At 35.5% G+C, this 14,479-nt stretch overlaps 1 protein-coding gene across 5 annotated transcripts in view; it reads right to left on the bottom strand.

Moving 5' to 3' along the window:
- The window catches only part of CSRNP3 (cysteine and serine rich nuclear protein 3), a 201,416-nt gene that overhangs the window by 69,311 nt on the left and 117,626 nt on the right, over positions 1-14,479 (bottom strand). For all 5 annotated transcript variants that reach the window (XM_005671893.3, XM_021076406.1, XM_005671894.3 and 2 more), the window contains one exon: positions 13,870-14,040. In XM_005671893.3, the coding sequence (XP_005671950.2) occupies positions 13,870-14,040 (171 nt within the window). The remainder of the gene's footprint in view (positions 1-13,869; positions 14,041-14,479) is intronic.

Raw genomic sequence — 14,479 nt, 5'->3', positions numbered from 1 at the left:
CAATCTGAGTCTAGACATTACATTTTTAACTACAGGACAGACTAGATAGGCACCTATATGTGGATTTTAATAGTCATCCCAAAGCAATTACATTAATGGTGGGAATTTCAGTCATCTGGTAAAAGATATTTTAGGAGAAGAAAGCCTCTTAAAATACACTGCCTAAATGCCTGCACATTCTGTTGACAAGTTGGGCTGACCTCACCAATATTAAAATACAATTGGCACATAAATGTGACAAATTCAGTTTTATAAATAATATGCCATGACATAAAATGACTTTGCATTTTAAACATGTTCTAGATAATTCACTTCTTCTAATTCTTCATTCTTTTATGGCTTTCTTTGGAAATATTTAGTTAGAACATTCCTTTGTGGTGATGTGATATTCCAGAGTGTTCACTTATATATGTATCTCAGCTAAAGACAGATTTAAAGATAATTTTTTAAAATTGTAAGTACACAAATATTCTATTTATTTCTCCAACATTTCACTGTCAACAGAACAATATACACAACTCCTATTCCAACCATTATCACATATTTTTATTCAGTCCTTATTAAACTGTCTTTTTCTTTTGGCTGTGCATACAGCATGCAAAAGTCTGGCCCCTACCTCACAGCAATTCGGTGACAATGCCAAATCCTTAACCACTAGGCCATCAGAGAACTCCCAAACTGCCTTTTTTACAGTTCTAATGTACTATACTTTGGTGAATTAACTATTTAATCAAGACAGCCCAAAGTGTAATCAATTACAATAAATTCACATGATTTGCTTTCTTTCTTTCTTTTTTTTTTTTGGTGGAGTCTACAAACTAAAAGCACCAGAGAGAATATTGTATTGGACTTATATATAGGTACATGAATGGTACATTGAAAACCCAAAGATATCCTTAAGTATGATACTATAAATAACTCAAGCTAAAGAGACTATCAGAGGTATATTATATTTGGAAGGAAAAAGGATTATCTCATTCTTATGAACTTTAAAATACCTTGAAAATCAGTCTTCACATTTTTCGAGTGAAAAACATGATATAATTTTGGTCAGAGCTATTTGTAACAGAACTAAAACAGTTTGGGGACCTTTTGGCTCCTCTGTTGTGGCTTTTTCAATTAGAACAAACTGAAGGAATTTGAGGCAGAGTCTTATTCTTATAGATTCAACTGATACACTAGGGAAAGCAAAATCATAGCAAATGTAAATACTCTTCTTTCACAATAGCTCCCAAACACAAGCAGCTACTTCACTGATAATTGACTAAAGAAACAATATTCTATTTTAACACTACAGAAAGGATAAAAAGGGTATATGAGACATACTGTATACAGCGTATAAAAGAGTATAGTGTATTTTATAAGAACAAAAGTTAAATTTCAATAGTGATTTTTCTAGACGTCACTGTGCAGCCTGGAGCCTGATGCCTGGGGAAGAGATGGCTCCCTAAATTTTAGGACATAGGCAAGGAATGTATGTGAAAGGATTTCAGGAAAAAAATTGACAGTTGGCTATCAGTATGGACAAGAGGAAGGCTCTGAATAAATACATTAAATTTAGTTCTACTTAATGACTAATTTGGCCTGGAAGTTTCTAATGTGCTGCAGAGCTCTTCTGCCTTTACACAAAAAGTAAACAAATATACCATAAAATAGTTGCAAACAGTGGTATGCACTATAAAGGAAAAAAAGAGTCCTCAGAAAGAAAATAACGGGGATGGGGACAGTGGGGGTGAACCATAGACTTTTATCCAGGTGAAAGATATGTAAAACTTGTTAAAATTATAAAATATTTCAAACTTTCAGATGTACATGTACATACTACCCATATTTAATGGATGTTAATATCTGGCATACTTACTTTAGATTGTTCTTTTTAAAATTTAAATAAATGAGAAAGTACAGCTAAATTATCTTCTGCCTATTCTTAGACCCCTCCTCTCTAGAGGCACCAATCCTCACATTGCTGTGCATCAATCTCTTCCTAAGATTATTTTAACTTCTATAAAATAAAGTGTTGCCCCTTGTGTTTTAATTATGTAAGTACTATCTTCTTTTCAACATGTGTATTTCACTCAACAATATGTAAACATGATTATTTGATTTGGTCTGTTATCAACTTATCATTATATGAACAAACTACAGCTTGTCTAATTCTACAGTGAAGGACAGTTAACGTTTCTTTAACTTTTACTACTGGATTTCCTAGGTGGTTGAACTGCCTTATGAGAGTTCCTGCTTCAACCCATGCTTGTCAATACATTATATCGTCAAACTTTAAAATTTTGCCAACCTGATAATGTTATGTATGAAATAGTGTCTTCTTTCAATTTTAATTTCCTTAATTACTGACAGAATTGAACCTCTGTTCATAATAGTATTGGCCATTTTTCCTGTGTAGTATATATTCTATGGCTTTTTTTTTTTTATTTGGCTCTTCCCTATTTTGCAGAAGTTCCTTTCATAACGAAGTAGTAATTTATTTTCGGTTAATGAATTGTAAATATTTTCTTCCTGTCTGTAGCTTATTTCTTCCCTTTTTTGATGGCATATTTGGTCATAGAAACAAGTATATTTTTACATACTTAAATATGTCATATTTTCTTAGGCTTTGTAGTATTTACATCATAACTGATAGAAAGGTATTCTCTATTTTTTTATATTTTTTTACATTTAAGTATTTAGTTCATTGAGAATTTATTTTCATGTATACTCTGAGATAGAGACCTAACTATCTTTTTTAGTGTGGCTGGGCAGTTGTTAAAAGGACATTCATTGGAACAGTCTCTCTTTTCCCAACTCATTTGCAGTGTTTCCTCTGATACAAACTAAGTTGCCATTCAAATATTGGTCTGTTAGTAAGCTCTCTGTTTGTCCATGTGCAGTCCCACTATCTTTTAACTATCACAGCATTTTAAGCACAGACATCTGTTAGGGTAAGCACATCCTCCCATTTCCTTATTCTTCTTTAAAACTTTACTTGGCCATTTTTTTAGCTCATGACCATTTCACAGAAATTTTAGGGTAAATTGCATCTACATAATTTTTAATGTATTATGTAAATTTTAATTAAATAAAATATAGAGGATAATATAGTTAAAAAATCTTGTTTCATATCTCTTTTTTTTGCTGGGTTATTGGAAAGCAACTCTAAGATAAATAACATTTTTCCTATAAATACTTCTATATATATTTCTAAGAGATGAAAACTTTGGACCTGCATGCTTTGGATGAGGGTGATCAGAAACAATTACATTAAAGGATAGATATTTAAGCTGAAATTTGAAATATAACAAGTCATTCATTGGAAGACTCTTCCTGGAAGGATCTTAGGGCAAGAAAAGTTTGTTATATTCAAAGAACTGAGCCAAGATCAGCATGGCTGGGGAGTGAAGGCAGGAGAGGAAGTTGGGAAGAAAAACAAAGGATCAGTCACAGAGTTTTGGTGGTCGAGGTAATGAGTACAACTAAAAGCAATTTAAGGACTTAAATAGGAAAGTGATGCGATCCAACATATTCCTGCATAGAGAAGAGGCTGAGTTTCCAACAAGAGAGGAAGCACAGAGAGGCTGGAAGGCTCTGACACCAGTCAAGGGGAAAGATGGACGTCGCATGTACCTGGAGGTGCAACACAAATGGAAATAAGTGGACAGATTTGAGATATATTATATAACATGCGACTGTGAAAGAAAAATCAAATAAAACAAAAACAATTTTTAAAAAATCTCAACAGGCTGAAATAAAGAGCTCAATCTAATGTTACCATAAGCCTAAATGTGTATAACTGATTCTAAATTTAAAACAAACCAAACAACAAACCAAAACAACCTATATAATGGCACCTGAACCATACTTATGTAATGTTAGTGATCTGACTTGGTAATGCCTATTTTTCCTAGTCAATTCAAAGAATGGTGAAGGTGAAAGCAACTTGGATTCTCTCAAGTGTGTTATTCAGCTACTGCCTAAATAGCTATACAGCATCCAATTAAACAGTGATGTTTCTGCCTGGGAAAGCCACATAAAAGTAAATGAAATCAGAAAGGTACATGTACATGTTAGAAATATATAATTACAGTGGGACCCTATTTAAAACACAGTTCAGGAAGTTCCCGTCGTGGCGCAGTGGTTAACGAATCCGACTAGGAACCATGAGGTTGCGGGTTCGGTCCCTGCCTTGCTCAGTGGTTAACGATCCGGTGTTGCGTGAGCTGTGGTGTAGATTGCAGACGCGGCTCGGATTCCGCGTTGCTGTGGCTCTGGCGTAGGCCGGTGGCTACAGCTCCAATTGGACCCTAGCCTGGAACCTCCATATGCCGCGGCAGCGCCCAAGAAATAGCAACAACAACAAAAGACAAAAAAAAAAAAAAAAAAAAAAAAAAAAATAAAACACAGTTCACTATCATATGTATTTGGATATAATAACTCATAAATCAAGATCCTGATGTGCCACAAGGATACCCATCAAAATCAGAAATTACAGAGTTAGCATGTAAATTGGTATTTATTTCTACTAATGTCCATGTCATTATGAAGTCCTACTATAAATGCATCATTTCTTCTTATGCAATTTAGTTGTACTAAATTTACCAAGCTAAGTGTCATTTACCAAGTATTTAATAGTAATTGAACCTGTACTAGTCTCACTACTGAGAAAAATATATGCTTAAAGCTCTACAAATCTCCAAAAAAGATACGGTGTGTGCATAAATAACACTAATGCAAAACAAAATAAGATAAATCTTGGAGAAGGGTTAAGGAGCTATTGGACTGTAAGTTTCTACAGATACTGGATCTATCAGTAAAGCCTTATTTACTTTTATATTTCCAGCTCTTAGTACTAGTGCAGTGAATGGCAAATAGAAAATGCTTAGTAAGTATTCATTTGTCTACTTATACAAATATTTATTAAGTGCTCACTAGGTACTAGGCATGCAAAGACCTAGTTCCTGCCTTTGATGAGCTTACGGTCATTCCTTTAAATCTCATTTTGAGTGCCCTGCTTAAAGGCAGAAGGTAAGGACATGCAGATAAGGACAAATAGGAAGGCAAGGTTCAGGATGATGAGAAGGCAAAGTGATCTGTGGAATATGAGGTAGGAGGAGGAGAGACCTGTTGGGTCTGATAACAGTGCTTTGAGCTTCTGTGTGAAGCTGTGGAATAGTTTTACTTACATAAGCAGGCTGTACAGCAAAAAAGGGCAGCTGAGTTTGAAAACACACAGTTTTGTCCTTTTACCTTCTTTAAAATGTTCAGTGGTCTTGAATAAAAAGAGAATATGGAGTGAAGGATATGGGAGGAAAATGAATTAAGAGTCCAGGCCCCAGAGTTCCCGTTGTGGAGCAGTGGAAATGAATCCGACTAGTAACCATGAGGCTGCAGGTTTGATCCCTGGCCTCGCTCAGTGGGTTAAGGATCCGGTGTTGCTCTGAGCTGTGGTGTAGGTCGCAGATGTGGCTCAGGTCTGGCGTTGCTGTGACTGTGGTGTAGGCTGGCAGCTGTAGCTCCAACTGGACCCCTATTCTGGGAACCTCCATATGCCATGCGTGTGGCCCTAAAAAGACAAAAGACAAAAATAAAAATAAAAATATTATCGAACCAAATGCGATACATTAAAAGGATCATACACCATGATCAAGTGGGACTCATCCCAGGGATGAGTGTGGCCCCCCCCCAAAAGAATCCAGGCCTCAAAAAAAAAAAAAAAAAAAAAGCTGAAATAATGGAGCTAATAAAGGGTGGGAAAATATGTAGCAAAAAGAAAGTGGGTATTATGTTGGGGTAAACAAGAGGATGAGGTAAAAAAGTGGGGAGGGGAGAAAACAAGTGGAAGGAAAAGGTTTTTTTTTTTGTTTTTTTTTTTTGTCTTTTTGCCATTTCATGGGCTGCTCCCGTGGCATATGGAGGTTCCCAGGCTAGGGGTCTAATCAGAGTCATAGCTGCCAGCCTAAGCCAGAGCCACAGCAACGTGGGATCTGAGCCGTGTCTGCGACCTACACCACAGCTCACAGCAACGCTGGATCCTTAACCCACTGAGCAAGTCCAGGGATCGAACCCGCAACCTCATGGTTCCTAGTCGGATTCGTTAACCACTGAGCCACGACGGGAACTCCAGGAAAAGGGGTTTTGGTTTGAGTTTGGAACACTGAAATTTAATATTTTGGTGGTAGAGCTGTATTAATATGTAAAACTATTCTATGTGAAGCTGTGGAATAGTTTTACTTACATAAGCAGGTAAATGGAATGAAGGTAAAGAACAAGAACAAAATAGATCAAAGAAACATGAGGCTAATGGTTCAATGAGCCGTCACATGGCTACCAACATCAAGGTTTGGTGGGAAATAATGGGGTGGAAAGAATATAGAATATCATTGCCACAGCTTTTGAATGTTGAGGAAATACAAGGAGATTCAGGCAAAGAGGATAAGTAGAATGAGAGACTTGGTAAAGTTTTCATGGAGAGAGAAATGGTTGATATGACCCTTGTAGCATGTATAGAACTTCATAGTCAGAGACTGAGAGGCAGAGGAGAAGATATTTCAGCCTGAAGGATGGTTAAGTAAGGTCAGAAGAAGCAGCGATGGTTGACTATTTCTGATTCATCATACCAGATCTCAGATCTCTCAGATGAAATGATCTGAAAACAATTCCATTGTTTCAGTAAATGGCTTTTATAACACATTCAAGTGAGTGTTTTCCAAATGAACCAATTAACTCCTATCTATTTCCTCTGCTTGTTATTGTCACATAACTCTCATATTTCCACAAAACTAAAGAATGATTCAACCAGCCCATGTCTGGTGTTCGGATAGAGGCATGATCTAGTAAACTAGATATGAAAATGGTTCCAGGTCTGATCTCACAAGGTCCAGCTAGTTGCAGATGCAACATAAGGAGATGCAGAGAGTCTGAGGATCTATCAGAGAGCCTTGACCTAGCTGCTTATCTTTTCTTATTTGGTCTCTACTCTAACTTAAGATGCTGTTTTGATCCTTGTTCTTAGAACTATAGTACCACAGGGTAGAAAGGAACTTTTAAAGGGTCACATGACCCTCTATCTTGCTCAGTCAGACCTCCCTAAAATTTCTGTGTACAGTTTCTGCCTGAACACTCCTCCACTGTTTGAAAAATCATTGATTCAGGGGGTAGATCACTATGTTTGCCTTTGCTATAGTAAATTCTTACATTAACACCGCAATGCTAAATAGACATGATCTGTCACTGTGTCTCCAAGTTGTATTTACTACTTGCAGTCTACCATTTTGATATGTCTGAAAGCACCTACACAGAGCCTGTAATATAAGAAACACTGTGTCTGTTGAAACTGAATCTAAATTTTCAATGCATTTTAGCTGCTTGGTAAAGAGTATAGATATGTTTCAGTCACACTTTCAGTCAAGATATGATTTCTATTGATTTCCTATGTCTAATCCCACTATGAAATGTGCAATCAGTGGGAGGGAAATGACATTGGAGAGAAATGACATTGGAGAAAGACTGACTTGGGTGTATGTGGTAGCATATTTATGCCCTATGTATTCAGAGAGAAAAGGGAGGGAAGTAAGAAAGAAAGGAAGGAGGGAGAGAAGGAAACATAGATTATAATCTCAGCCTTTGGATAAATTAATAATACATCTCTGAATACTAATTTATATTTTTATAAAATGGGTATTATCATGACTACTAATCACACAACAATTTTTGGGTATCAAATGAACTCAAGAACGTGAAAGTATAGAGAATTTTATTCCTTTATAAGACATCCACTACCTGTTTTTATGTGCAATTTAGATTATCTATCATTTTACCTTTTGCTATTTCCACTTCCTAAATACCATACATTTATTTGTTGAAACACTCTGTTTCAGGAAAAATGTGTTCCTTTTGGGAGGATGTTTCATCATATGCTTCTCACTACTCATGTGAAGTGCCAAGAACCTTGAGAGGGCAGGAAAAATCATTCCTCTCCAGCTTCTCTGTAGCTCTCCTTTTGACAGCGCTCAAGTACAGGCTGATTGGCTATAGAGCCACAGGGATTTGATGAAACAAAGCATTCCACAGCAATACAGAATCCAGCTGCTTCTATCTCAAGGGAAGTACGAGATATGACCTTGGTTGATCACTGGTAAGAATGCTAGTTGCCCAACAAAAATCAAAAGTCCAAGGTAAAAGGCATAATGCCTTTACTGATACATAGTTTGAAGCATTTAGTATCATGTGAAGTGCTGCAAATTAAATATGTTTACTTATAAAGCTTAGAAGAGCCTGGAATTTTCCACTAACATAGCTGCTGACATATCATACAATCTTATCAATTCCTACATTTGCAACAACAACAAAATGTTATGTTACACAATATGTTAGTGCTTACAAAGCAGTGAGTGCATCTGACATTTTAAATTTGAAAGATGAACTCATGATGAGTGAGATTTAAATAACCATATCCTAAAAGATCTCAATGTGAAGCTAAATTTGGCTTCTGAATACTACGCAAATTTGACAGTCATTAAAAATCCTTATTTAAGGTAATTATTTGTATTTTTGAAAATAGAAAAATATATTAAATAAGATCATCAGTAACAACATTTCTAAAAATTTATGTCCATAGATTCACATGCAGATAAGACCACTGCAGATTATAAGCACTTACTTTAATTAGCTGAAAAAATAAACATTTTTTTAATTTGTGCATTGGAGTTCCCATGGTGGCTCAGCAAATGATTTATACTAAATTGAACTTTGGATAAACTGCTAAGTAAAAATAAAGTCATGGCTCAGCAGAAACAAATCTGACTAGGATCCATAAGGACACAGGTTCGCTCCCTGGCCTCTCAGTGGGTTAAGAATCTGGCATTGCCCTGAGCTGTGGTGTAGGTTGCAGATAACAGCTTGGATCTGGCATTGTGGAGGCTATGGTGTAGGCCAGCGGCTACAGCTCCAATTTGACCCCTAGCCTAGAAACCTCCATATGCCATGGGTGCGGCCCTGAAAAGACAAAAAAAAAAAAAATTGTGCATCAATTTAGGGCTAGCAAATAATTTGAAATACATTTCTTGAAACACAAATCCTTTTTTTTTTTTTTTTTTTTTTTTTTTTGTCTTTTGTCTTTTTGTTGTTGTTGCTATTTCTTGGGCTGCTCCTGCGGCATATGGAGGTTCCCAGGCTAGGGGTCGAATCAGAGCTGTAGCCACGGGCCTACGCCAGGGCCACAGCAACGCGGGATCCCGGCCGTGTCTGCAACCTACACCACAGCTCACGGCAACGCCGGATCGTTAACCCACTGAGCAAGGGCAGGGACCGAACCCACAACCTCATGGTTCCTAGTCGGATTCGTTAACCACTGCGCCACGACGGGAACTCCCACAAATCCTTTTAAATACTCCTTTCATGTTGGTTAACACTTCAAATCTGTTATATAGCAAATATTCTAGGGAGAACTTTTGTCTTTTGAGTCTTTGGTTTTTTTTTCTCTCACTTTTCTCCCTCTCTTCAATGTGAATATGGTGAACTAAACAGACTATTAAATAAAAAGAGCACTTTTTATTAACATAATCATTTAATTATCTTTAAAAATCATGAAAAATCTCTGCCAGATTTAATTTAATATAAAATTAAATGAGCAATTTAGTAAACTAACCATTGCCAATTACCACTGACAATAAATTATGAATTGAAACATTTCGATAACTTCTTGGACATAACAAAATATATATATTTTCTTCAATGGGAAAAATAACTTCTGTTGGATATAACTCATAAAAAAGTCTTTCCTAGTTAGCTAAAGTATTACATGATTTAGCTAATCATGCCATTTGCTTACATAAACACAATCTGAATGACAGTTATCATTTTAGTTTAAATTTACAACTTATTTGTGTGGATGCATAAAATATTAACTAAAATAAAAATAAATATGAAAAATTCAACAAATCAAATCTTTTTCAGTTTTTAGAGTACCTTACCATTCTTTTCCCTTATGATAGACTTTCCCTGACAGTGTAGGTAAAATTTTGTGTTCTGATTTTCTTAATATTATTTCATAACTCTTCATAACTGTCATAAAAATAAACTAATTGCATAAGCTACCATAACTTAATGAATTATTTCACCACTCAGACATGTTACCTTCCTCTTCCCTGCCTCCACCCTCAGTTTTAGTATTACCCTCAACCACCAACTTTTTCAATTATGCATTTTTCTCATGCTTTTAATGTTTCCCCCTTCAGATAAATTCTCTGAAGTACAAACTTATAGATATGAATATTATTATGCCTCTTATACTTCTAAGGTGCTTTCTGAATTTCACTTCCATCAACAGTAACATGTACTTATGTACAATCTGCACTGTGATCTTCACTGGCACTTAGGTATTAATATTTTTTATTGGAAGGAGGAACACTAATTTCATGGAGATAAAATTTCCATGATTTCATTCTAGTATTATTTCAGTATTATTTTAATCCATATTATTATTATTAGTATTATTTTAATCCATATTATTATTACTATTATTGTTAAATGCTTTAAAATGTTTGCTAATCATGTCTTATCCTGTGGATTATCTTTGGGGGTGTGCATCTTAATTTATATAAAAAATTAGTATTGTTTTAATCCATATTATTATTACTATTATTGTTAAATGCTTTAAAATGTTTGCTAATCCTGTCTTATCCTGTGGATTATCTTTGGGGGTGTGCATCTTAATTTATATAAAAAATTTAAATGTGTTTTTTATCTGATATTTATACAATCATGCTTTACCCAATTTTTTTTTTTCAATATAGATAATTTTACTTTTTCTTTGGGCTTTTTTGGGAAGCAGATATGTTTACTATTTTTTTATTATTAAATATGTTATGTATTTTGCAATGTGATTTTTCTCAGTTACTTCAAAGCTCAGATAACAATCCTACCAAATGTCTAACAAATATGCAACTTTCTCCATAATTTGACTTAAAAAATATTTATCTACCTAGTCCATCTATAATGTATTTTGGTGTGTGTTGTGAGATGTGTATCTAAATATTTTCCTTTTCAAACTCTAATACCATAACCATTTACTAAATACTCTTCTCTTTCCCATTGTTTTATAATGCTCTATTCATTTTTTTCTATTCTATTTTTTCCTAGATCTAGCACAGTGCCAAAAAAAAGTTAAATTATATAATTTTCTACTATGATTTTATATCTGGTATGGCTTTCAACATTTATGGTTTCTTTTAAAAAAATGCCCCTTTATTCTCATTAGCTCATTTTTCCAGATAGATTTTTATTATTATATCACTGTCTAAGAAAATCCAGGAGTTCCCGTTGTGGCGCAGTGGTTAACGAATCCGACTAGGAACCATGAGGTTGCGGGTTCGATCCCTGCCCTTGCTCAGTGGGTTAAGGATCCAGCATTGCCGTGAGCTGTGGTGTAGATTGCAGACTCGGTTCGGATCCTGCGTTGCTGTGGCTCTGGCGTAGGCTGGCAGCTACAGCTCCAATTAGACCCCTAGCCTGGGAACCTCCATATGCCGCAGGAGTAGCCCCAGAAAAGGCAAAAAAAAAAAAAAAAAAAAAAAAAAAAAAGACAAAAAGACAAAAAATAAATAAGTAAATAATAATAATAAAAAAAGAAAATCCAACTGAGGATTTCATTGAGATTATACTTTTACATTCATAAATTAATGTGAAAAGATTTAATTGATTTACTTTTTTATCCAGAATCATAACCTGTCTTTTCATTAATTCAATATTCTTCTCTAACTCAGGACAAATAACATTTTAAAGATACATCCAATGTTATATAATTAAAAGGCAGAAATGAGATAATCAAAAAGGTGTAGACTATGAAGTAGGACACATAAATATATAAACATATATACGTATATATGTATGTCTAGGCTTAAATCCTGTGTGATCTTGGGCAAAATGTTTAGCCTCTCTGAGCCTCAGTTGTTTCCTCTGTAAACTGAAGGTAGTGGAACTTTCCAGGATTTCTGTAAAGAGTTGGCATAATGTATATAAAACTATTGGATTGTAGTATGTACTAATAAGTGTTAGTTATGAGAATAATTTTTAATATAACACATGTTTAGCACTTGACATTTTACAAAGTTCTTTCATGTGTTATTATCTCACTTATCTTTGATCTCCACAGAACCCTGTTAGATGAAGTTGTTGTTACTATCACTGTTTTCGCGGCGGCGGAGGGGGGGGTTGTTTTGTCTTTCTAGGGACGAACCTGTGGCGTATGGAAGTTCCCAGGCTAGGGGTTGAATCTGAGCTATAACTGCTGGCCTATGCCACAGCCACAGCAACCTGAAATCCAAACCGTGTCTGTGACCTACACCACAGCTCATGGCAATGCCAGATCCTAACCCCATGGAGCAAGGCCAGGGATCGAACAGGAGACCTCATGTATACTCGTCAGGTTTGTTATGGCTGAGCCATGACAGGAACTCCGATTATCACTGTTAATATTAAGATCAAATAAGTAAACATATACCTTCTTATGAAACACAGGCTCATTTCGCATTATCATGATATATAGAAATGTATTTGTAGATCACCTACATCAAACAATAATCTTGTCCCTGAATATTTTATTTTTCTTATGTTACAATAATTGTAATTGCCCATTTTCATTATACCTTCCATTAGTTTTTCTTGCTTAAAGGAATGCTGTTGATTTTTAGTATATTTATTTCATGCTTAAGAGCTTTATTGAATTCTTTACTAACTCTTAAGAAATGGTTAATTCTGGAGTTCCAGTCATGGCACAGTGGAAATGAATCTGAATGGGAACCATGAGGTTGTGGGTTCGGTTCCTGGCCTTGCTCAGTGGGTTAAGGATCTGGCGTTGCCATGAGCTGTGGTGTAGGTCACAGACGCAGCTTGGATCCAGCATTGCTGTGGCTGTGGTGTAGGAGCAGCAGCTACAGCTCCGGTTCAACACCCAGCCTGGGAACTTCCATATGCCACGGGTGTGGCCCTAAAAAGCAAAAAAAAAAAAAAAACGGGGGGGGGGGAGGTTTAATTCTTTTGGTTTTGTGAGTTGTCACATTTCCAAAATAAATTCTTTATTATGGAGTCACATACTAATAAAATCAGCTACCTAATTGAAAAATAGAAAAGAATAGTTATATAACATGATATCATGATATAGTAAAATCTTCATGTTAGAGATATCAATTCAAGATTATTTAGCTATACTAGTCAGTTTCCTTTAGCTCATAGATTGTATTAGCGTATGAAATTTTTTCATCAGTTCTTCAAATCTCATAGTACCTTGCTTAACAGGAAGGGCAGAAAAAGGAAAAAGAGAAAGCATACATCTTTTTTTTTTTTTGTAAGCTCTAAATATCATTCTCAGGGATAAGAAAATAAAGGGATGCGAGTAAAGAGGTGTAAACGGCACTCACTTGCACACAGGGGAGTCTTCCTGTTTTTCCATCTCTTAGTGAATGGTTGGCTATGTTCCTTCTCTTTGTAACCTAGATCTTCCACTCCCAAATATATCCTCCCGCCTTTTATCCCTAGGATATCATCTCAGCTCCTAGAGGATACACTTTTTGTGCCTGGGCTTGTCTTTCCTCATCTACTGCTGGAGCAGGGTACTTCCTTTGAAAAGTAATAATAATAAAACCATTTTTTTCACTGAATCAGTTGGTTAACACTATCAAATAATCCACTCCCAAAAGCAGTGTACATAAAGGAATCCACTGATGCCTCAAAAATATTCATTTTTACTTAATCATGTTTTGTTTTTAGCTCAACTGTAAAAACAAAACAAGACTAGTAATAAAAGTTAGAAGATGACCAGGATAATACAGCTATTTTCACTGTAGCACCAGACAATCAGCTTCATGTAGTTTCTTTACTCACGGGGAAAATGATTGGAAGTGGATGGATTGACACTGTCCCCGCTGTCAGCACTTTCACTGCTGGAAACTTCATCATCTGATTCCCTCACAGAAGAGCAGGGTGAGGAGCCGTCAACTTCTTCAAACTTCCTCTTTAAAATTCCACTCATTGCTGCAGCGCTGTCACATGTACCTGTAACAGGAATGGGAGCAACGGAGCATTGAAATATTTGACCGCTGGATGTGAAGCCAAGGTCTCCAGAGTCATTATTATGTGGCTTTTTATACATGAGATGAGCCTTCCCTTGAAAGGATCAAGGGAAGGCTTTTTAAAAAAAATTCTGAAATTAACAAAAATGAAATTAAATTAAATACGAACATTTGACCATTTGCTTACCAAAATGCATCAACTTTTTTTTTTGAAATTGTTCATTTTAATGTAATACCTATTACTTTTTGTTGGCAAATTGAGAAAATCCATCCGAGTCCAAAAAATTCTGTAACAAAATTACATGCCAATGTTCCCCAAAGTCCTAAAGGATTACTGGAAGGAACAGACATCTATGCAAAAATTTCACACTGAAGTTTTAAAATGCAAGAAACTTAAGTAGCTGAGAACAATGAAGCATAAG

This window comes from Sus scrofa, chromosome 15 (genome assembly GCF_000003025.6).
Source record: "Sus scrofa isolate TJ Tabasco breed Duroc chromosome 15, Sscrofa11.1, whole genome shotgun sequence".
Classification (NCBI taxonomy): Eukaryota; Metazoa; Chordata; class Mammalia; order Artiodactyla; family Suidae; genus Sus; species Sus scrofa.
Note: the sequence above shows the minus strand (reverse complement) of the source record. Positions and strands in the feature narration are given on the sequence as shown.